General features: G+C 44.6%; 2 protein-coding genes across 2 annotated transcripts in view; one reads left to right on the plus strand and one right to left on the minus strand.

The window, feature by feature from the left end:
- Nucleotides 1-1,837: 1,837 nt before the first annotated feature.
- RASL11B (RAS like family 11 member B) lies at nt 1,838-8,055 on the plus strand. The gene is made up of 4 exons (XM_083458491.1): nt 1,838-2,355; nt 3,309-3,365; nt 5,220-5,296; nt 6,230-8,055. Exons 1-4 carry the CDS (start codon nt 2,217-2,219, stop codon nt 6,698-6,700), a joined length of 744 nt encoding a protein of 247 aa, XP_083314617.1. The 5' UTR covers nt 1,838-2,216; the 3' UTR covers nt 6,701-8,055.
- The window catches only part of SCFD2 (sec1 family domain containing 2), a 146,382-nt gene continuing 132,678 nt past the window's right edge, over nt 7,252-20,955 (minus strand). Inside the window, exons 8-9 of the mRNA XM_083458209.1 lie at nt 14,688-14,807; nt 7,252-11,124 (exon numbers count right to left, since the gene is read on the minus strand). Coding sequence (XP_083314335.1) covers nt 11,032-11,124; nt 14,688-14,807 — 213 coding nt within the window. The 3' untranslated portion in view covers nt 7,252-11,031. The remainder of the gene's footprint in view (nt 11,125-14,687; nt 14,808-20,955) is intronic.

Below are 20,955 nucleotides of genomic sequence, written 5' to 3' on the forward strand. Positions count from 1 at the left end.
GTTTGTCCCAAACATAAATCATAAGAAATCAAAATACAGTGGTACCTCAGGTTAAGTACTTAATTCATTCTGGAGGTCCATTCTTAACCTGAAACTGTTCTTAACCTGAAGCACCACTTCAGCTAATGGGGCCTCCTGCTGCTGCCGCACCGCCGGAGCACGATTTCTGTTCTCATCCTGAAGCAAAGTTCTTAACCTGAAGCACTATTTCTGGGTTAGCGGAGTCTCTAACCTGAAGTGTCTGTAACCTGAAGCATATGTAACCCGAGGTACCATTGTATATGGCATGGCGTGCTCTGGTCCATGGGGTCACGAAGAGTCGGACACGACTAAACGACTAAACAACAACAACAAAGTTAATAGAGCGCTGTCAAAATTTAACAACCATGTGCTCTATATAACAGCGACCGAGGGAACTTCTCCACGGTCTTCTGGATTTTTTTTGGGGGGGGGGCACGTCGTGGGCAAGCGCCTAGAGCCCACCTGCTGGAAAAAACCAACTCTATGTAATAACCCTAGTATTTCGGTTTACAGTAGTACCTTGGGTTAAGTACTTAATTCGTTCCGGAGGTCCGTACTTAACCTGAAACTGTTCTTAACCTGAAGCACCACGTTAGCTGATGGGGCCTCCTGCCACCGCCGTGCGATTTCTGTTCTCATCCTGAAGCAAAGTTCTTAAACCGAGGTACTATTTCTGGGTTAGCGGAGTCTGTAACCTGAAGCGTCTGTAACCCGAGGTACCACTGTACTTGGGTGTTGCAGCTGGAGCAACGTCAGCGCTTGTGCCAACACGCCCCCCCCCCCGCGCAGCCTCACGGACTCTCATCCTTTTGTGTTCTATCAAGTGGGAAATGCAAACTCCAACGTGGCCCGCCCAGCAGCCCTTTGCAAGGGACGCAGGCGAGCCGGGCTGTGTGTTTACCTAGTGCCGAGCCTGGCGAGCCGCGCACGCTCCGGGCCTTGTGGAGCGCAGCGCAGCAGGGAGCCACTTTCTCTGAGTCACCGAATGCCAGCAGCTCCCACGGCCGCCTTTGATGTCCACAGCGAGAGTTCGACGGCGAATTTTCTGCAGACCATTCCGGGTTCCTGGAGCGGGAGCTCGGAAATAAGAGGCGGGGGCTGCCCTGCGGCGCTCCCTCCAGTCACCCACCCTCGGTTTGCCTTAGGTCATCTTGCTGCCCCCTGACTAGCCACATTTGGGGAGGGGGAATCCCATTTGGCTCGCCAGAATTTTGTTGCACGCCAACTCCAACCTGGAGAAGGTAGAGCGTGAGACTCTTAATTTCAGGGTTGGGGTTTCGAGCCCCAAGTTCGGCAAACGGTTCCAGCATGGCAGGGGGCTGAACTAGAGGACCCTCGTGTCCCCATCCAACTCTCTACGATTCTGTGGTCAGAGAAGAGGGAGCTTGTTACGGGACAAGGATAACTGTGACTTTAAAGATGAATGGGAACCCTTTCCAAAGTAGTTGAAGAGGCAACAAAGCGAACTGGACTCCTTGGCAGGTTTTGAATAAACATTCACAAACTTTTTATTGATAATAATCAGCTAAATCGTTTGAGCATCTATACAACTCTGTAACATGCAGAAAACAGCAGTCTCAGAGAAACCAAAGACTGGAACTGAGGGAAGTCGGTGGTGGGTGTGGGTGGGTTTTGTGTGGAAGGGTGGGGGGAGGGAGGAAAAATAGGGGGGAAACAAGGATGATATGTTTTTGGATAATATGTCTTGTTTTAATTTTGAATAAAAAAACTTTTTTTAAAAAGAGAGAGAGAGAAGAGCGAGCTTGCAATCCGCTGCAGCTTGCAGCAGAGGGGCCGTCATCCCCCACAATATTTTATCCAAGTTGGCACGCCTGCCCTCTTCCATCCCGGGAAGCAGAGCAATCGGCTTCCTAAGGAGCCAAGGCGCTCAGGATCGCGCAGCGGGAAGGCGGTTTTGCTAGGAGAAGGAGGTGGGGAGAGAGGTGGTGCCTAGCTCCCTATTGGCTGCTCAAAGCGAGGAGGAGGCGGGGCGGAGCTTTGCCCGGGAACCGGGAGGCGGGGCTTGCGGAAACCCAGAGAAAAGGGGCTCCGGAGCGCGGAGGCGGCGCAGAGCAGACGCGCTTCTTCTCCGTCTGTTCGGGTTCCCGTCGCGCCTCCTCTCTCCCAGTCCGTCCCCATCGCGGCTGGGCGTCGTTCGGCTTGCAGCGACGCTCGCCTCCCCGAGGGCAGCTGCGATGCGCCTGATCCAGAACATGGGGACCATCGCCGAGTACCCCCAGGCAGGGAGCACCCTCAGCGGAGATAGCTGCGGATCGGGCCGCCCCCGACTCATCAAGATCGCCGTGGTGGGAGCCAGCGGGGTGGGCAAGACCGGTAAGAGAACGGGACGCGCGGGGCTGATCCTGGCGACATGGAAAGGCGTGCGCGGGGGGCGGGGGTGGACATAGGCATACTGCAAGGACGCAATGAATATACCAATATTCAAGGGGGGGGGAATCCTTCCCCAGTTGTAGCAGAAGGGCGAGGCGGGAAATAGAAACGCCCTGGAGGGTCCAGATAGAGCAAACCTACTGCCATTGTGACAATCTGATTGCCCGGTCCAAAGTATGGTTTGAATATGAGGATAGCATCCCTGCCAGCGATCCAAAGCGCTCACCTCTAATTTGGGGAGAAAGAGACGATGGCTAGCTAGGTAGCAGCATCCCTCTTCTCTTAGGTAAGCACCTGCTGCCAGATCAGGAATGGATGAAGATCAATGACCAAACAAAAGCTCTGACACCCCCTGCTGCCCAAGCCTGACATGTGGACGCCTCATTAAAAGGATAACACCCATTCCCACTCCCTTGAAGATGCTTCTGTAGTTGCAACTTTCATCATAGCAGTGAATCCTTAACCTGTGAGGGGTGAATGATATTAGAAGGTGCCTAAATGTCTGTTCCTTCAGACTGAAAGGTGTATCCTGGATGACTGCTCACAGTTCCACTCTTAAAAGTAGTTACTCAGGAGTCAGCTGCAGTGGATTCTGTAGTAGGATGTCTTTCCCAACAGAATATGCTTAGGATTGCAGCCTTTAATTTGCTTGACTGCTACATCCCAAGTTTTGATGGCTGCTGCTACTGCTAGCCAAAGGTAACTCTAGAAAAAGATGCACTCCCCCGATAGCCTATTGAAACGCTTTCCCTGCTCGGGTGTCCTGTATGTGGAGGTTTTGGGTATGCAGACAGAAACTGGGGAAGGTTATTGCCCTTAAACACCAAGTGCAGATGACATTGTGTCTTCTGCTTTCCCTCCTTTCTAACCTGCACCTTTTTTATTATCAATTGCAGCCCTGGTGGTGAGATTTCTCACAAAACGGTTCATTGGAGACTACGAACGCAATGCAGGTAAGAAATGAGCCTTGCTGTATTCACAGTGTATTTTGACTCCAGCGGCAAACTCAATGAAGCCTTTGGTGTCTCACTTCCAGAAAGCTAGACTGTACAATGGGGATTTCACTAGGCAAAGTCACTATGCAACGCTGAAACCCAGGTGTCTGGCCAAGTGTTATCAAGAGGACAAAAAGAATTTATACACTGACCTACTTTAGGTAGCACAAGGCGAGAACTGCCCCGTTTTTATTCTCACTGCAGCCACATTGGGGTGTCAAGCCCCTCTTCTATAGTTTGACTTCTGAAGTTTAGTCCTCATTCACCAATCTGCTACACACACACACACATTAGAATGAAACAAGTTCTAAGCTAAAGGAGGTGGCTTCAGTCCTATAACCTTTTCCCACTCCTATATTTATGTAATCAACTTATTTATGCAAATAAGCTTGAATTCAAAGCCAAGTAGTTTGTTATTCATGAAGAACAGCAGACACACAAAATGAGGGCTTTCCAAGAAATTTCTGGACCACATGTGACCACAAAGAGGGTGGGAATGATCTTCTATAATGCAGATAAACCAAACTAAACTTAAGTTTTCAGTATATTGGGGGGGGGGGGTGTTTAGGTGGCTCTCCAGGTGATGATGAGAGTTTGGGGTCCAAGCAAGATCTGGATGGCCACAGGTGCCCCATAACACCCATCAAAGCAATATTCCAATGTCCTGTTTTCGCTGTAATGAAGATGCAGTTTTATATTGAATGCATTTATTTCTTAGCATTCATTTCACTCTCCCTTACACAGGCTGCCTGTGTACTTTAAATCTACTTGCACATATTGTAGATAAGCATTTGTAGCCACTTGGGGGGGGGGGTATGCATTTGCCTCAGCTTGAGCCAATAGTGTCAAGACCAAATATAGTTGATCTAGAATCAATTGTGACAAAGCCTTTAAAGTCTCTTGTATAAAATGAAAATGATCCCCCCTTCCCATTAATCAGACACTGTAGCTAAAATAGGAGTGTGTGTGTGTGTGTGGAGGGCAGGACACATCAGTGGCGTAGCGTGGGTTGTCAGCACCCGGGGCAAGGCAAGTAATTTGCGCCCCCTAACCCATGGATTTTAGCAGGGGGCAGAGAGCTGCTAGTACGAGCGCCCCCCCCAGATGTTGCGCCCGGTGCGGCCGGCCCCCCCTGCACCCCCCAAGCTACGCCACTGGGACACATTGATTTGAGGGTGGTTGTTTTTTAACAGCAGGCTGATTTGAGTGAAAAAGTTCTGTGACCACATTGTCAAGGAAGGACAGCATGCTCCAGTGTGGAACGTTGAAATCCTGCTAGTTCCAGTGTAACTGATTTTAAGCACATCCTTAACTTTCTTCTTGGACTCAGTGAAACTTAAATGAGCTTAAGTTTGGCTAGGAATGTGCTCCCTTTAAAAAGGGGCTAGACAACTAACTTTTTCCAAAGGTTAACTCTGCCAGGAGGTTTTTATGTAGGTTTGCTTCAGCATTTTAGTTTTGTAAGTGTAGCCAATTACTAAGAATTCTGTTGTGTGGTTTTTTTGCCCATATACGCCATGCTTTGCTGTGCTTAGGCTGTAAACACTTACCTGGGAGTACATCCCACTGAATTCAGTGGGATGAATTTTTGAGTAGACATGGGCAGGATTGTACAGCCAGTCTTTCTTATGATGAAAACACCATCTGCCTAATGTAGCAAAAATGCCACTTTTTTTCAACAAGTCACAGATCCATCTCCACTAATGAGTTTTTCCCCCCTTTTCATTGTGCAGAGGTTAATGATTGTCAGTTTATAGTGCATATACAACCCCCTCTCTGAACTTGTCTAATGAAGTGCATTTTTATTGCTAGGTAATTTGTACAGCAGACAGATCGAAATTGATGGAGAGTTGTTTGCAATTCAAGTCCAAGATACACCTGGAGTACAGGTGAGTTATGTTCCTGTGCCTTGTACCACTTTAAAGGGGAGCTTCGATTTTGGCACATTTCAAGAAGTTCATTGTTACATATATTGATTCATAAGAATCCCAGTAGGGCTTTACTTCCAAGCAGATGTGCAAGGATCGTAGCTGTTTGAATTGGGAGCCTAGCTGCATTGAAAAACTGTTTTGTTGCTATTAACTAGAGTTGTAAACAGTCAGACCTTGATAAATGGTCTGTATATCGTCCCCTGACAGTAAAAGAAAACAATCCACAATTTCAGCTAAACTTTTGTCTACTTGAAGACACAACCATTGTGTTTAGGAAACCTGCCTTTCTTAAAAGAAAGGGGGGGAAACCCGAATGTGTTAAAAACAGTTCCTTGGCAAACTGAGAAACACTTCATTTTTATTATTCTACTAAAGTGCACTGGAAATCTGGAAAGAAATTTCATTGCTATAGCCTAATCAACTTTAGTTTCATAAACACATATGCAAAAGAAACTAAAAGTCACAGCCCTGGCAGCTGCACTCATTAAAATTTGTTAGGAGTTGAGTTTATATTATGGAAAGTTTGAACGTATAGGCATGAGTAAGGGCAAATTTTGCCTTTTTGAACTGGGCCGTTCTCCAACTTTAAATGTTTCCAGCTCATACCTTTGTTCTTTTCTCCCCACTCCCGACTCACTGTCTAGCCAGTTAATTTCCCATTCTACGGCACCACAAAGTCTTTTTCTCGAGGCAGAGTACAGCTTGAATATGGCAGACTTTGCAATAATTGAGTGTAGCATTTTTTATTTTATTTTTTTGCAACTGGACTAACATGTGGAAATGTGGATTAAAATTTTAGAGACAACATGCAATAATAAACATGTAATGGACGTTGTAAGCTTTCCTTTGCAGCCAAATATTTCCCCTACTTAATCTTTTTTTCTCCCCCAGGTCCATGGACACAGCCTTGACTGTAATGAGCAACTGAACAAATGTATTCGCTGGGCCGATGCAATTGTGATAGTCTTTTCAATCACAGACTATAAGAGTTATGAACTACTCGGTCGCTTCCACCAGCACATACGGCAGCTGCACCCAGGAAACAGAGTGCCTGTGGTGGTTGTAGCAAACAAAGCAGATCTCCTCCACGTTAAAGAGGTAGAGCCACAAAATGGACTTCAGTTGGCTGGCATGTTGGGTTGCACTTTCTATGAGGTGTCTGTCAGTGAGAATTACAAGGAGGTCTTCAATGCCTTCCACAACCTCTGTAAAGATGTCTGTAAGCAACAAACCACCAGCAGCACGCCAGAGAAGAGGAGAAGCTCTCTCATTCCAAGACCAAAGTCACCCAACATGCAGGATCTAAAGAGAAGGTTTAAGCAAGCCTTATCTGCCAAAGTGAGGACTGTCACATCTGTCTGAAAGATCAAACTAAATGGGATGGGGTTTCCCTCCCCTTTCCCAGTGCATATTTCTAGAGGTCCAGCTTTGGAACGTTAATTGCTGGTACTTCAGCATCCGAAAATCGTGCGAGAGAAAGAGTTCAGATGCACATAAAGCATTTTGTAATGAAGGAGTAACGTTGAAGCTTGAATAAGCCCCCGAGGAAGTGGTGGAGCGTAGAATTTCTTGTTGCAAGCGCATTTGATTGACTAAATGGACAATATTTTCATGTTCTGCTGTGGAAGTTAGGTCATGTTGGTATTTGTATCATACTTACATAATGAAGGACAGGGAAGAAATATTCTGAATGCAGTCTTACTGATGGGGAACAAATTGTGTGTTACATCCATTAGCTATATTTTGGTATTTGGTGGAAGGCTGGCTTCTTTAGGAGTCTTCAATGGAGCCACCTGCTTTTAAAAAACCCATGGTTTTGAACAGGGGTCAGCAACCTTTTTCAGCCGTGGGCCAGTCCACCGACCCTCAAACCATGTGGTGGGCAGGAATATATATATATATATATATATATATTGGGGGGGGGGGGAATGAACGAATTCCTATGCCCCACAAATAACCCAGAGATGCATTTTAAATAAAAGCACACATTCTACTCATGTAAAAACACGCTGATTCCTGGACCGTCCGTGGGCTGGATTTAGGTGATTGGGCTGCTTCCGGCCCCTGGGCCTTAGGTTGCCTACCCCTGGTTTAGAAGCACAAGTATGTCATTGAATCAGTAAAAGAAATGTCAGTATAAAATGCGGGGGGCATTATTAACTGTATTTCTGATGGTGTGATGAGACATTTTGGTACCACAACTGCTGTTTAGTATCATTTTTAGATAGCTAAGTTTTTTCTCACTGTCTCTAAGACACTATCATCTTGATGATTCTTCAGAGACTGGTCATCTGATGCAATGCTGCAGCTTTCCAGATAAGACCTTTTTCTGTATTCCACTCATCATGAGGATTGTAAAGTTCCCACTTAATTGCTCTGAACAGGAATACAACTTCCTATTGTTTCAATCCAATCCAATTATTTGTCTTAGTCCATGAAACTGTTCCATTTTAGCTGAGACGTATCTCCAGCTAAGGCATGAGGGCTATTCCACTATTGCATAAGTGCTCTTTGTAGTAACATTTGAAAACACTGAATTATCAGTCGTGTTATCCAGGATTTGAGGACTATGCGCCCGACACCAATGCACTTTAAAAACAAACAAACACCGTGCTTGTTCCTTAAGCTGTAACTTATTTATTTTTATGTTGACAGCAACTCTTTAAATGGGACATCTTCATTTTGTTCCCGTGATTAAACCAAACCTTGTTTTCTCATCTGATTGTTGTGTTTTATATCAAGATGCTAGAAATGAGTGGCAAGACGCGTGAGAGACAGGGAAGTCACCTAAAGGCATTCAAGGGCTTAAGAGGACCTTCAGTCATTGGCTTGGCCAGTGACGGTTTGCAGGGATTAGTGTCTCTCTGATTCAGTAACACAACACAAATACAGATGATCAGGACTTGCCTTTGCAGCAGTCTTCTGCTGTCCCCAACTGCAGACTTCTGTAATACAGACTTGTACTGCAGCAGCTAAAGCAGTTACTGTATTATGCAAGATCACCTGCCTCTTAAACCCTTTTTGCCCTGATTATTGGCATCGTTCTGTCATTCCTAAGACGCTGAAGACTGCGTCTCTCATCCTAAAAAACAAAAAGAAAAAAAGGCTATTGTATATCAAGACTTTTTCAGAGTACTGGGAGTATCTCTTGTCAAGACAGGGACTCTCCTTGTTCCGATGGGTCTCTTCCCACTGCCTAAATCTGTATTTCCCACATTTTGAGAGCTATTCATGCCCGTTCACTTGTGACAATGGCATCAGAAATTCTGTACAAGCATTGTGTGGTCTTTTCCATTACACGCAATACATAGTGGTCCTGCGAAGCAAGCCCCAACTTTTATGTCTTGAGTCTAAACCCATGCTACAGTTAAGCCTTGGTCCTCTGTATGCGAGAACCATCATGAACAGAGAGGAGCAGCCATTGAATGAATGAAGGTCTGGCTTCCCAACAGCCTTTAGGGGAGCCACCAACGGGCAGAAAACTGGTCTGGGTTTCCAATCCCATCAAGGAGACAAAGACAAGATGCATCATTTCTGCCATATGCCCGTTTTCCTGCTTAATCTCCAAAATACTGACGTCTATTAACGCAGTGTAGCAGAACTGCAATGGTAACCATGGAGACTGCCAGCTTTTTCTTTTTCTCTTCTCCAAGTGTTTCAAAACAAATAGCTATACAGATATGATTTGTCACCTGTCTATCAAATGCAGCCTGCGAGGTGCATCCAATGTCTATTGCCATAAGTAAATGCTACAAAATGTGTCCTTTTCATTTAAGAAAACTTTGTCCATTGTTCCCCTTTTGTTAGCTGGGTTAGAGCCCAATTTAGATTACCTTCATGAAGGGCCATGAAATGAAATGGCTTTAAAAATGGGATGATCAGCATCTACTAGACTGGGGAAGGCCTAAACTGGTGGTCCACATAAATATTTGCTGGGTTACACTGGGAAAAGGCAGTGCCTCGCTGTATTCTAACACTGTAAACTGCAGCAAAGAATCACTAGCTGCCTGGAGGAAAATCTCATATGCAATTCAGAAAAGAAAATTTTGTTTCTCTGCTTGATTTGCTAGGCATTCCTTCCTAATCTTAAACTATTCTACCATTGTTTTTTCCAGAAAACTAGCTGTAAGAGAAAGATTAGCTGTAGCCTTATAATGTTAAACCTGCTACAAATTTTTATCTGGTTCTTTTATAACAGAAGACACTAAGTAACCATTTCATCCAATAAACCCTGGTCTGGACTAACAAGCTCTTTGCATGTGGCTTCTTCTATAAATGTTCTGCATTCAGTAGCCAAAAGTGGAAAAGACTGACTGCAGCATGCAGTGGTGGCAGGTTTCACGTTTGAATGAATTTGGTGGCAATGTCTAAGGGAGAATAGTTAGCATATTGTGACCACCCTCAACATTTGGGATGGAGCAGGCTAGAAGTCCAATAATACATGCAATTGTGGGGGATACTCCATATAGAAAACTAGCCATGACTGGGAGATATCTATGCTGAACCCTTCTCTCTCACATGCTAGTTTGTTAAAGGAAGGGAAGGTTTTTCATTGGAGGAAGCAACTGAGTTGAAGTAGGAAGGTCCAGAAGCTTTTATCGTATGTATCTACTGAATGTATAAACTGACCCTGTGTCTAGATGACAACCCAGGCCCAGGAGTTTTTTGCTCAGTATGACAGTGTAAGTTCAGCAGGTGAGCCCTTGAAGCCGGCTTAGACATCAGAGGCCTGGGGCAAGTGTGCTGAAACAATCCTACCTCATTTGGGTGTTCAGCTTTCCAACACCCTAAATGTCCAATCACACTGGGCTGATTCTGTAGTATATTAATGTATGCTTAGCTATCAAAGGCTTGATATTTACCTTCTGTGTAGCACCACTGAGATGGACACCACTGAAGAGAGTGACTCCATAATGGACCAATAGAAGATTAAAAAAAATTTTTTGGAAAGCACTGATAGGCAATCCCAGTCCTCCCTCTTTCCTCAGTGATGTCTGTTGGTTGCCATTATGAAAGCTGCCCAACATTAAGGTAAAGGTAAAGGTACCTCTGCCCGTACGGGCCAGTCGTGTCCGACTCTAGGGTTGTGCGCTCATCTCACTTAAGAGGCCCAACATTAGAGCTCACTATATTAGAGATTGTGAAGAAGACATTAAGGCACACTTTGTTGTCACTGACATATTCTGTTCAAACAGACCCAACATTTTCTCCAGGGGTATCTTATATCACAAGCCAGCCAACTGCATAAGCAAGATGGAAGGAAAAGCTCAGTATAAAAGAAAACAAAGGAAAAGTTCAGCATAGAAATGGAAGCACTGATAGTCATCTTCAGTGGTTCTGCGATGCTCCAATGAAACTGATATGGACAGTGAGGAACCTTTACCCTGTAGTTGCCAGCAAGAAAGAAAGAATTTCAGTTAAGCACAGCATCACTGCAGAGAGAAGAACTGAAAGTTGGCTTGACGTCACCGGACTAATGAACAGATTTTCAAGTGCTATCTTAGCGTAGGTACTTTTCTCTTGTTGGCAGCTATAAAAGCAATTCCCCCAATGTTCAGATCAAGATCAGGAGTAATTTCAGAACCTCTCATTTTCTGCAGGAATGTCTCATGGGATAGAAGGCCAAGGGGTTTCGATATTTTTCTGGTGAGTTGGGCTTGGTGCTCATCTTCTCTGATAAGACTCTTGGCTTGTCAAATGCCAATGTCTGGCTGGAGACGGTCCGTGGCAAACAGCAGCTCCAAAAGGCTAAGTGGTGTCAGGAGAGCTGTGGAGAATACAATTACCTGAAAAGAAAGAGAGATGCATAAAGAATAACAGAGACTAAGCCCTGCCACCACTACCAGACACAGAAAAGTGTCAGGCACAGTTTATGGCAAGGAGTTGTGTTTCTGAAGCCAAATAAATACAGCTTCATTAAAGTTCAACATCTTATTGTAGATTATTGGAAACAACATAATCAGAAAACTTGTACCCCATTGCATAATTTTTTTCTTTCCCCCCAACTTATGGGCTATAGCAATGTTCCTTATTTTAATTAATTGTCATTCTGGATATACCTGCAATAGGTTTACTGCAATACTGTTAATATTTTTGTCAATGAATGGTTCAATTTAAAGCTGTTGCTTCTTTTTGGCTTATGATGAATTTTAAAAATCAAATGTGTTTTTCCCCCAGCATGTGCTCAGCAGATTACAAAATTTGCCTTCTCCCATTTGTAAGAGATACCGTAATAGTTAACCTATGTCACGCATTGTGCAGTGGCAGACGCTAGGGTCTCAAATTTCAGTGGTATCCTGTATGGCGCCAAAATTCAGAGCCCCTCCATTGATTAAACATTTTCAGTTGATTAGTTATTTTTTAAAAACTGATTAATCAACCAATTAAATTTATTTACATCTGCCAAGTACCAAAACCTCAATAGAGATGCCTTTTGAAATTCTTACCCATTAATAATAAAGACAATCTTTACTATTTCCTTCTTTCACAGTAAGAATGAAATAATGCAGTAACTAAAACAGGTGTAAAAATGACAGGAGTAATGGAAATATATCCTTTTTGCATTCTCTGGGTTGTAATCAATTCCAGTTATTACTAATGCCAGTTATTAATCACTGTTTGTTTCTGCAAGGTGGCCTTGTGCTTCTCTGAGACATTCACAGGTATTTTTAAGTACAATCCTTAACAAAAGAATGCCACAAATAAGCTATTTTCTCTTTGTGTTTCTCAATGAAAGGCACGGCTTCTCTTATCATCATAACCATCTCTGTATTTGAGGTTGGCCTGTGAACTGAACCACACGTTCTTTAACTTTGCATTTAGTCATCATTTGCTTATATTCCAACCAAACATTGGAAGTGATTGGTATCTGTTGACAGGCTCTTTGCTTGTTGCTGAAAACACTTTAGATTTAACAACCCTAATCCAATTCCTGTTTAAAAGGGACACCAGCATAAACTGTGAACTGCAAGGTGTTGTTTGAATAGAATGGTATGCCAATAGCAATGTTTTCATCTGCGCCTGAGATTTAAAAGCGAGTGACACGAGGCTTCACATAAACAGCTTTGAATAGTGCCAGGATCATTGAAAACATAATCCTGAACAGGTGGTCAGCATTCAGAGACCCAGAGGAGTCCAGGTAAATCCAGATAATTTGGAAACTTTATGTGAGAAAGACTCAGATAACTTTTTTTCAGGGTGGGGAGAGGCATAGGATTCTCCTTCCCTTCCACTCCAACGCCTTTTAATCTCTAATGTAACAGCTTTATACACAGGGGTATAAAACAATGAGTATGTTCTGAATTCTTTGTCTCAAGGGGTGACCCATCGTTGGTGGGGTCAAGTCACAGCAAAGCAACACCAGATTCCATGTCACTCCTTGTCAAACCTCAATCCCTCTCAGATAGTAAGCCAAAAAGCCTGGCTACATAGTTTAAACTCTTCTCACTCATTAAACTTCTGCTTATCTTTCAAGCCGTAGTAATACATTTGGAGTCAGGATTAACTTGTCCATCAGTGTACTGCAAATTCAAGGTCTGCCCAGGGCAGCGAAGAATTTGATTCCCTGGGTTAAGGGGATAATTGAGAAGCAAAACGCAAGCGGGAGAGTTATCAGATGAAAATGTGTTGCCGGAGAAAGCATTTAAGGCTTGGGAACTATTGAATGAGCTCTTAACTCAAGAATGCCATTAACACGCAAAAGGCATCTTCTCCAGCCCTGCATTGCTTCAACGCCCACCCTGCTTCCACCTCCAACATTTTCACTAATCAAACATGCGGCCACCATGATTTATGATAGGAGGGTTTGCATGCTGCTTGTAGAGCAAAAACATGCTATTTATGTACCATGGGGGTAGAGAAGGATGTCTGCCTGGATTTCTGGTGGAGCCCTGAAGAAAACTGTCATGACAGCTCCTTGTAAGACTGGCCCACCCCAATGATACCCACCCAGAGAGGAAAGGAGTGGGGAATCTTTCTGTGAGTCCACAGTCGCAGCCAATGAGTAATGGGGAAGCCATGAGTATGCTGTGAAGGCTTACAGAATTATAGCTGCAGCTTGGCAGACGTTTAAGCTGACCCTTACTGTGTACACACAATAATTTGCTGGACGACCGGCGTACAAAAGCAGGCCAGTGTTGGTAGAGCCTGAAAAGCTTCCTAGGTTCCCGAGGCAGCCTCCCATCCATGTCCCTAGTACTTGGATAGGCCTCAGATAATTCACAAGGGGTTGGGGAATCCTGACAGGAAGCTGTTTGGTAAACCGCCCTCTCTCTGTGGTGTAGAATTCTGGAGTCCCTCTCTAGCCTCAGGCCTCCATGTTCCTCATCCCAGCTTGAGGTGGTACTGTACCTGCTACTGCCATTTTTCGCTTATGTCTTGCTAAACTCAGTCGCCAGTGTGGTAGGGCTACACCTCAGAACAGGCTGTGTTATGGACTACAACTGACACCATTCCTGATCAGAGGATCATCGAGTTGGAAGGGACCATGAGAGTGATGTAGTCCAACCCCCTGCAATGAAGGAATATTTTGCCTGTGTGGCTCAAACCCACAATCCTGGGATGAACCGTCTCATGCTCTACCAATTGAGCTATCTCAGATGGGTGGAGCTGATGGGAGCTTGAGTTCAAAAACATCAGGAAGCTACCAAGCAGCCTATCCCTGGTACTGAATGCACCACCCCATGTACTCAGTTATTTTGAGTGTTATTTGTTCCTATCTGGAACATAAACTAGGTAGTAGACAACTTTGAACTCCATAGCTACGTGCCCATATATGCCTTCCTCCCTCCAATCTACAAGGCCGGTTCCACATGTGCAGCAGAATGAGGTGAGAAAGAAGTGGTAGAATAATAGAGCAAACCACCTCAGGCGGATGAACAACAGTTCTATATAAAAACTCCCTGAATGGAGAAAACTAGCACCGCGAGGAGAAAGCTAACTGAGAACCTTTCAACCTGAAGGGGTTTTGTTTTATTTTTTTAACACGATGGAGCATTCAGAAACGCCACTTCCCCCTTGAAGCCTGAAGTGGCACAGTCCGCTCCATCACGTCAGGATTCCACCACCCCATTCTTCTGCATGTAGAGACCCAGCCACACCTTAGAGCTTTTCAGGTTTGCTTTATCCTGTGGCAAATTTTGGGCAGGAAAGGCTTTTGTGGATTATAGGGCCGTTTGTGTGAACCCTTCCCATTTTTTTCTGCACAGCATGCCACTTCATTCAAGCCGAGAATCGAGTGTTTGTGACCCCAGAAAACTCTTAGCGTCAGATTTAGGCTGAACCCAATAGTTCTACTTCCATATGCGGAGATGTTCTTGTTGCTCCGAAATGCCTAAAAAGAGTTTTGTACCTGTACTCCAGGCTTGTGCGCCATTACAAGGTCCTTTACCATTTTGACTTCAGACACCGTCACTCCACCAACCACGAAGATGATCACCAGAGGGTGATCACTAGGGTGAGGGCGGCTCACCTATTAAAGGAACAGAATTAAGGTGCTTATGCAACTTGAGCTATTTATTTATTTATTTATAACACCCCCCCCCCAAGTAAAGTACCGTATATGCTGCCTTTCAGAGCAAAATCCTCCAAAGGCAGCTGACATTGGAACCACAATATAAAACTAAAACATTACACATTAAAACAGTAGCAGTTAAAACAATTTGGAGTGCCACATATTGAGATGCACCTTGAAAAATGATAATAACCAAGTTTTCAGGGGCTGTTTCAAAGCCAGGACACTAGAGGCCAGCATATCTCCCGGGGGAGGGGGGGAATTCCACAAGCAAGGGGCCACTCCGAAGAAGGCCCTCTCTTTTCTGCCTGGCAAGCGAACAGATCATGAACAGAGACCTCCTTTCCCTTCTAATTAACTCTGCCTTCCATTTTCTATGCCCATTTACCTATGCATCGTTGCTATGGTTGCAGCTTCACTCCTAAGATGGCTGCCCATCTTGTCAGATTAGAGAGAAGAGCAAACTGGATTCTCATTGCTTGATGACAGTAACAGAGCATGCACGTAACAGCCTCCTAAACCACTTCTAGGCTGATGGTGTGGAAACCTTTTGTAAAAATGCAACTTTAAAAGTATAATTTGCTTGATGTTCTCTTGCCATCTCCCAATGAAAAGATGCCAGTAATAGGTTTATTTAAAATAAGTCCTTTTCTAGCTTAACTATTAACACTGACAAGCTAAGAAGCAGCAGATCTGAAAGGCATGGCGACATCCAGATCTTCTGCTGCCTGTTCTGTAATAGATTTATGAGTCAACTCAAAGAAGCCCTTGATAGAGAGAACTGTCCTTTGTAAAGTAAGACATAAGGGCACCCTAGGTGGACAGACCAGAATGGAGAGAGGGGTGTGCTGTGATATGCTAGCAACCACCGTATTTTTCGCTCTATAGGACACACTTTTCCCCCTTCAAAAATGAAGGGGAAATGTGTGTGCGTCCTATGGAGTGAGGACTCAATAGCCCCACGACCCTCTCCTGGCTGGAGAGGTGACGCGCGGCTATGGCAGGAGCCTCTATAGCCGCGCATCACCTCTCCAGCCTGGAGAGCGCGCGGGGGGCTAAAGAAGCCCCCCGTGACCCTCTCCCGGCTGGAGAGGTGATACGCAGCTATGGCAGCAGCCTCTCCGCTGCACCTCTCCGCTGCTCTCTGACCTGCTCTTTGGGGCTGGTGGTGGGCTTCCCCCCGCCAGCCCAAGAGCAGCCCAAGAGCAGGTCGAAAGGAACCTGAAGCCTAGAGACCCCTCTCGCTCTCCAGGCTTCCAAGGTAGCCGCCTGAACGCACCTTAAATGGCACCTTGTTTTAGAGCGGGAAAACAAGAGGGGGAAAAAACAACAACCCAGGACTCCTTAAATTATGCTCCCCCTTTCTTCCTGCCCTGTGCCTGCACCTCAGGGCTGGTGTGTCACACAAGACTGGGCTTCTCCAGCAGTCACTACAAGCTGCCCAAGGGAGGAGGCCAGCAGCAGTGGCCACAACAGGCCACGGGATGCTCCTTTGCACCCACTGCTGCCTCCGCCATCGCTCAAGACAAACGCAGGCTCGTCTAACTCCCCAAGTTTGGTGGCGGTGGCACTGATGGGGGAAATGGGGACATTCCAGGATCAAATCAAAAGCTGGGATGGCTTTTGTCATTCCAGGACTATCCCTGGAAAATAGAGACACTTGGAGGGTGTGCGGAAGGTCCTGCTGTACCTCGACCCTGATCTTCTAAAGGCAAAATAAGATGGTTTTATTTGGGCAGGCCTGTGGCAAAGAAAAAGACAGGGCTGCATTCAGCCAAGTCATCCCATTCATGCAAGGAGCTCTGTGTGCACAACAGAACTTCCCCCCAGTTTCCTCCCCCTCTTGCACTCCTCCAGGCTGCTGTGGAAGCACACCTATGATTTTATTAATGTACAGCATATTTTAAAGGTTTCCATACTTTTCGTTTTGAATGCTACAATACACCTTCCCTTGCTAATTAAATTAAAGCACCGCTTATGATCTTTTCTGGCTACGGCTAACCATTTGTCCTCTATTACACACGGTCAGCTACATTCAAGTTCCCTCGCCACCAGTTCCTGAGCATGCTGTGTCACGCTCCTCAGAATGACTGGTAGGGGTTCTTTTGGTCTCTCAACAAGATTGTTTACACAGTACGAAGACCGAAATCCCTGTCAAGCAATCTTCCCAGGTGCACAGCTCTTGAACACGTACATAATTTAAAATTAGCATCACCAATTGGCAATCAGATAATGGGCCACCTACAGAGATGGGGAGAAGGGCAGACAGACAATGTATGGGTAATGTTTTCTCTCTGCAATCTTCTTTTGCTGTGAGTTTTCAAGGGGAGGGGAGATTATAGTATGTTAGGACACACACTGGGTTGCCACTTTGGGCAACTTCCAACGTATATAAAAACATAATAAAACATTAAACATTTTTTTAAAAACCTTTTCCTATACAAGATTGCCTTCAGACGGCTCAGGGGTCGGATAACTCCAACATTTCTCCAATGAAAACAGGGACATCCTAAGGAAAAGTGGGACATTCTGGGGTCAAATCAGAAACCGGGATGGCTTCTTTAAATCAGGGATGTCCCTGAAAAATAGGGACACTTGGAAGGTCTGGTAGTACCTTGGAAGACTGAAAGCCTATGCAGAATTATGTACAGTATGCCAAAACCCGGTGATTTCCAGTGCAGGCTGGACCATTTGGCAAATGGGACATTGCTCCACCAACCTCAGTCAGCCCACACCTGCACATTTATTTCAAGCACCCCACGGGGTTGTCCTGGCTGCCATGTTCCTCAGACACAGTGTGGCCCTTGTAGAACTTAGCAGAGAAAAGGATGGGGACAAAATGAGAATCAGTTGGCTCTGCTTATCGTTGGCTCTGGTTCCACCTACTGTTGTTGGCTTTCCTGCCTTCTGCTCTAGTGACCCCATTCATCGACAATTTCAAAGGGCTTGGTTGAACATGCCTACCTAAATGTGTAATAGAAGAAGAAGAAGAGTTTGGATTTGATATCCAGCCTTTCACTCCCTTTAAGGAGTCTCAAAGCGGCTAACATTCTCCTTTCCCTTCCTCCCCCACAACAAACACTCTGTGAGGTGAGTGGGGCTGAGAGACTTCAAAGAAGTGTGACTGGCCCAAGGTCACCCAGCAGCTGCATGTGGAGGAGCGGAGACGCGAACCCGGTTCCCCAGATTACGAGACTACCGCTCTTAACCACTACACCACACTGGCTCATGCTGCAAGTTGTTTCCAAGATGTGGTTTAAAACACAAGGTGAGCGTATCCCTCACGTTTGCTAAATGATGACCAACAACGTTCAGACTCGACATACTGTCTGGTAGACTCTGTTCACAGCCACTATGCATGCACTGGTTTCCCGGCAAAGGAAGAAAGCGATGGATGTCAGCTGTCTTCTTCTTGTCCATCATCCTACTTCCACTGCAAGATGATTATGCAGCATGGCAGCATTTACTGGATAGCTACGTTTCTGCAGAAACCAAACTATTTGCATACCATAAATAAAAGCACACAGTTTGTGAAAGATCTCAACAGCCACACTGAAAAGTAGGTCAAACAAGACTCCAAAATTGCTGAGCAGTACAGCAATATGAGCCGCTGTGCTGTTCAGCGACTTGTATGAGCTTAGCTGACATAAGTTAAAGAATAAATATTTATGAAGATTACAGACAGAACTATTGGCTACTCAGAATTAATGATAGAATACAAGCCACAGCGACTGGAGATCCCTGTGCTAAATCTGATATTGAGTGATACCATCTGCTACCACTGCCCTTGCCAAGATAAGAGAACTCATTGGAATGGCTTTCCTGAAAACAAATTTCTGACAAGGGTCTTATATTTATTCTTTGCCCACCCCCCCAAAGAAAAGCTCAACAACTTTTGCATACAGATTTTCACTTTTTGAAATATGGCAGCCCTAGCTTAATGCCTATATGTTTTCCTAACAGAATTCTTCAGCAGCCTAGAAAAATTACCGCAGGTGCTAATAAGATTTTGCATCCTTTGTATTTTGACAACTTTTCTTCAGAAAAGCTCCACATACTTCTACTTCTATTAAATGTGTATGAAATCATCTCTTTAATTTTATTTTTAAAATCCGGCTATACTAGTGCCATAATATATTTTTTAAAAATATCTTAACCAATTTTGTAACGACTTCTGAACATTTCCTTCAAATTAAGAATGACTTGAGAGAAGTAGATTTGTAGTCTCAGATGAAAAATGTCTATCCATCTATACATACATATCACCATTTTTCATCTGTGACTACAACTTGCATAGCTTTCCCCTATTTTAGGTCATTATTCTCTGAATGTATCAAAATATGAAATGGTTTACAGTCCAACCTGATGCATGTTTATTCAGAAATATGTCCTATTTAGTTTACTGGGACTTGTCAGTTTTTAAGTATGCTGAACCCAAACACCTAGGTCTTGGTTTCCTGTATTAACATTCTATCAGCTTGCCCTAGCAAAGACCCAATATACATTTATGTGGGACCAAGCGCCACTGAACTCAGTGAAGCTTACTTCTCGGTAGGCAAGCCCAGGATTGTGTTCCAAACCTCAATGTTAACATGTTTGTGGAGTTAGAAAATGACTTTAAGGTTAGTTAATGCATACTGAAAGAAGTTATGAAATTTAACTGAGCTGCGTGTGCTTTCGTGATTGTGCTAACAAAGAAAATGCCTCAAGAAATACTTTCCTTAAGTAAAAAATAAGCAAGCATCCAAACACATGGTGCATATATAAAATAGTATCCCTTTTCAAAGGTCTGAAAGTCAAACCACGAATTCCAGATATGCATATTAAAATGCAGACTGCTTAGGCATGCAAGTTTTCAATTAAAACAGTTATGAAAGAGGTTTTGGAACATTTCAACCCCCCCCCCCCGCTGTTCGTGGTTTTCTTTTCTTTTCTTCACTGGAACTGGACAATTTCTGAATGCAAATTAAACTGTGTGTGGACCTGGGGTACAATTGAGATTTTTGATGCGATAAAATACAATTACATAAGGTTTTTGTTTTGAAGTGATCAGTGCCATGTGGCTAAATGCAGCAAGGAGGATTTCTGATGGCAAGTATTTATAACCTTATTATAATAGCTGAGGCTTCAAGGGAATCTAATGGGATTGGCTACTCTGAGGAGTTTCCACATTCTCTTGTTGTTTGTGTGCATCATGCCAGTTTCTTTGCTGGAATGCATTATATATTAAATGTTGTTCCTCGCCCTGTAAGGACAGCACATTGAGCTCCTCCTGCTTCTTGAGGTACAACCACAAAGTGTTATTGTGTGAGGGGGTAAACGTGTGTGTGTTGGGAGGGAAATGACTATATATGCTGCCTCGAGCTCTTAGGACGAAGTCCAAATTAAAATGTAGTAAATAAAACCTGTTAAGTGGTGTGGGTTCTTAAAATGTCTGCCTTTGAGTGCTGGACATTAAAATGCAGGCACCAGATTAAGTACAGTGTATGTACCATTATGTGCCTGTATGTGGGATGTGGGTGGCACTTTAGGTTAAACCACAGAGCCTAGGGCTTGCCGATCAGAAGGTCGGAGGTTTGAATCCCCGCGATGGGGTGAGCTCCCGTTGCTCGGTCCCTGCTCCTGCCAACCTAGCAGTTCGAAAGCAGAGTGCAAGTAGATAAATAGGTACTACTCCGGCGGGAAGGTAAATGGCATTTCCATGCGCTGCTCTACTTGCACTCTGCTTTCGAACTGCCTGCATTAAAAGAAAGCTGGAGCAGTACCTATTTAAGTTTTTCTAGCAGTGATGTATGACAGTGTTGCTCTGTCTGGAAGATCACCCTAACCCTGCTTTCACAAGTAGGAATGAATTGTGGGGTTAGGGAGAGCTCACATTCAAACAAATACAACACAGAAAAATTCTTCACACAGGCAAAGGAGGAAGGCTATGCAGAGAGGATATTAATATCCAGTACTAGGTTAAACCACAGAGCCTAGGACTTGCCGATCAGAAGGTCGGCGTTTCGAATCCCCGCCACTGGGGTGAGCTCCTGTTGCTTGGTCCCTGCTCCTGCCAACCTAGCAGTTCGAAAGCATGTCAAAGTGCAAGTAGATAAATAGGTAC

The sequence above is a fragment of the Podarcis tiliguerta genome (assembly GCF_965153285.1).
Source record: "Podarcis tiliguerta genome assembly, chromosome: 9".
Taxonomy (NCBI): Eukaryota; Metazoa; Chordata; class Lepidosauria; order Squamata; family Lacertidae; genus Podarcis; species Podarcis tiliguerta.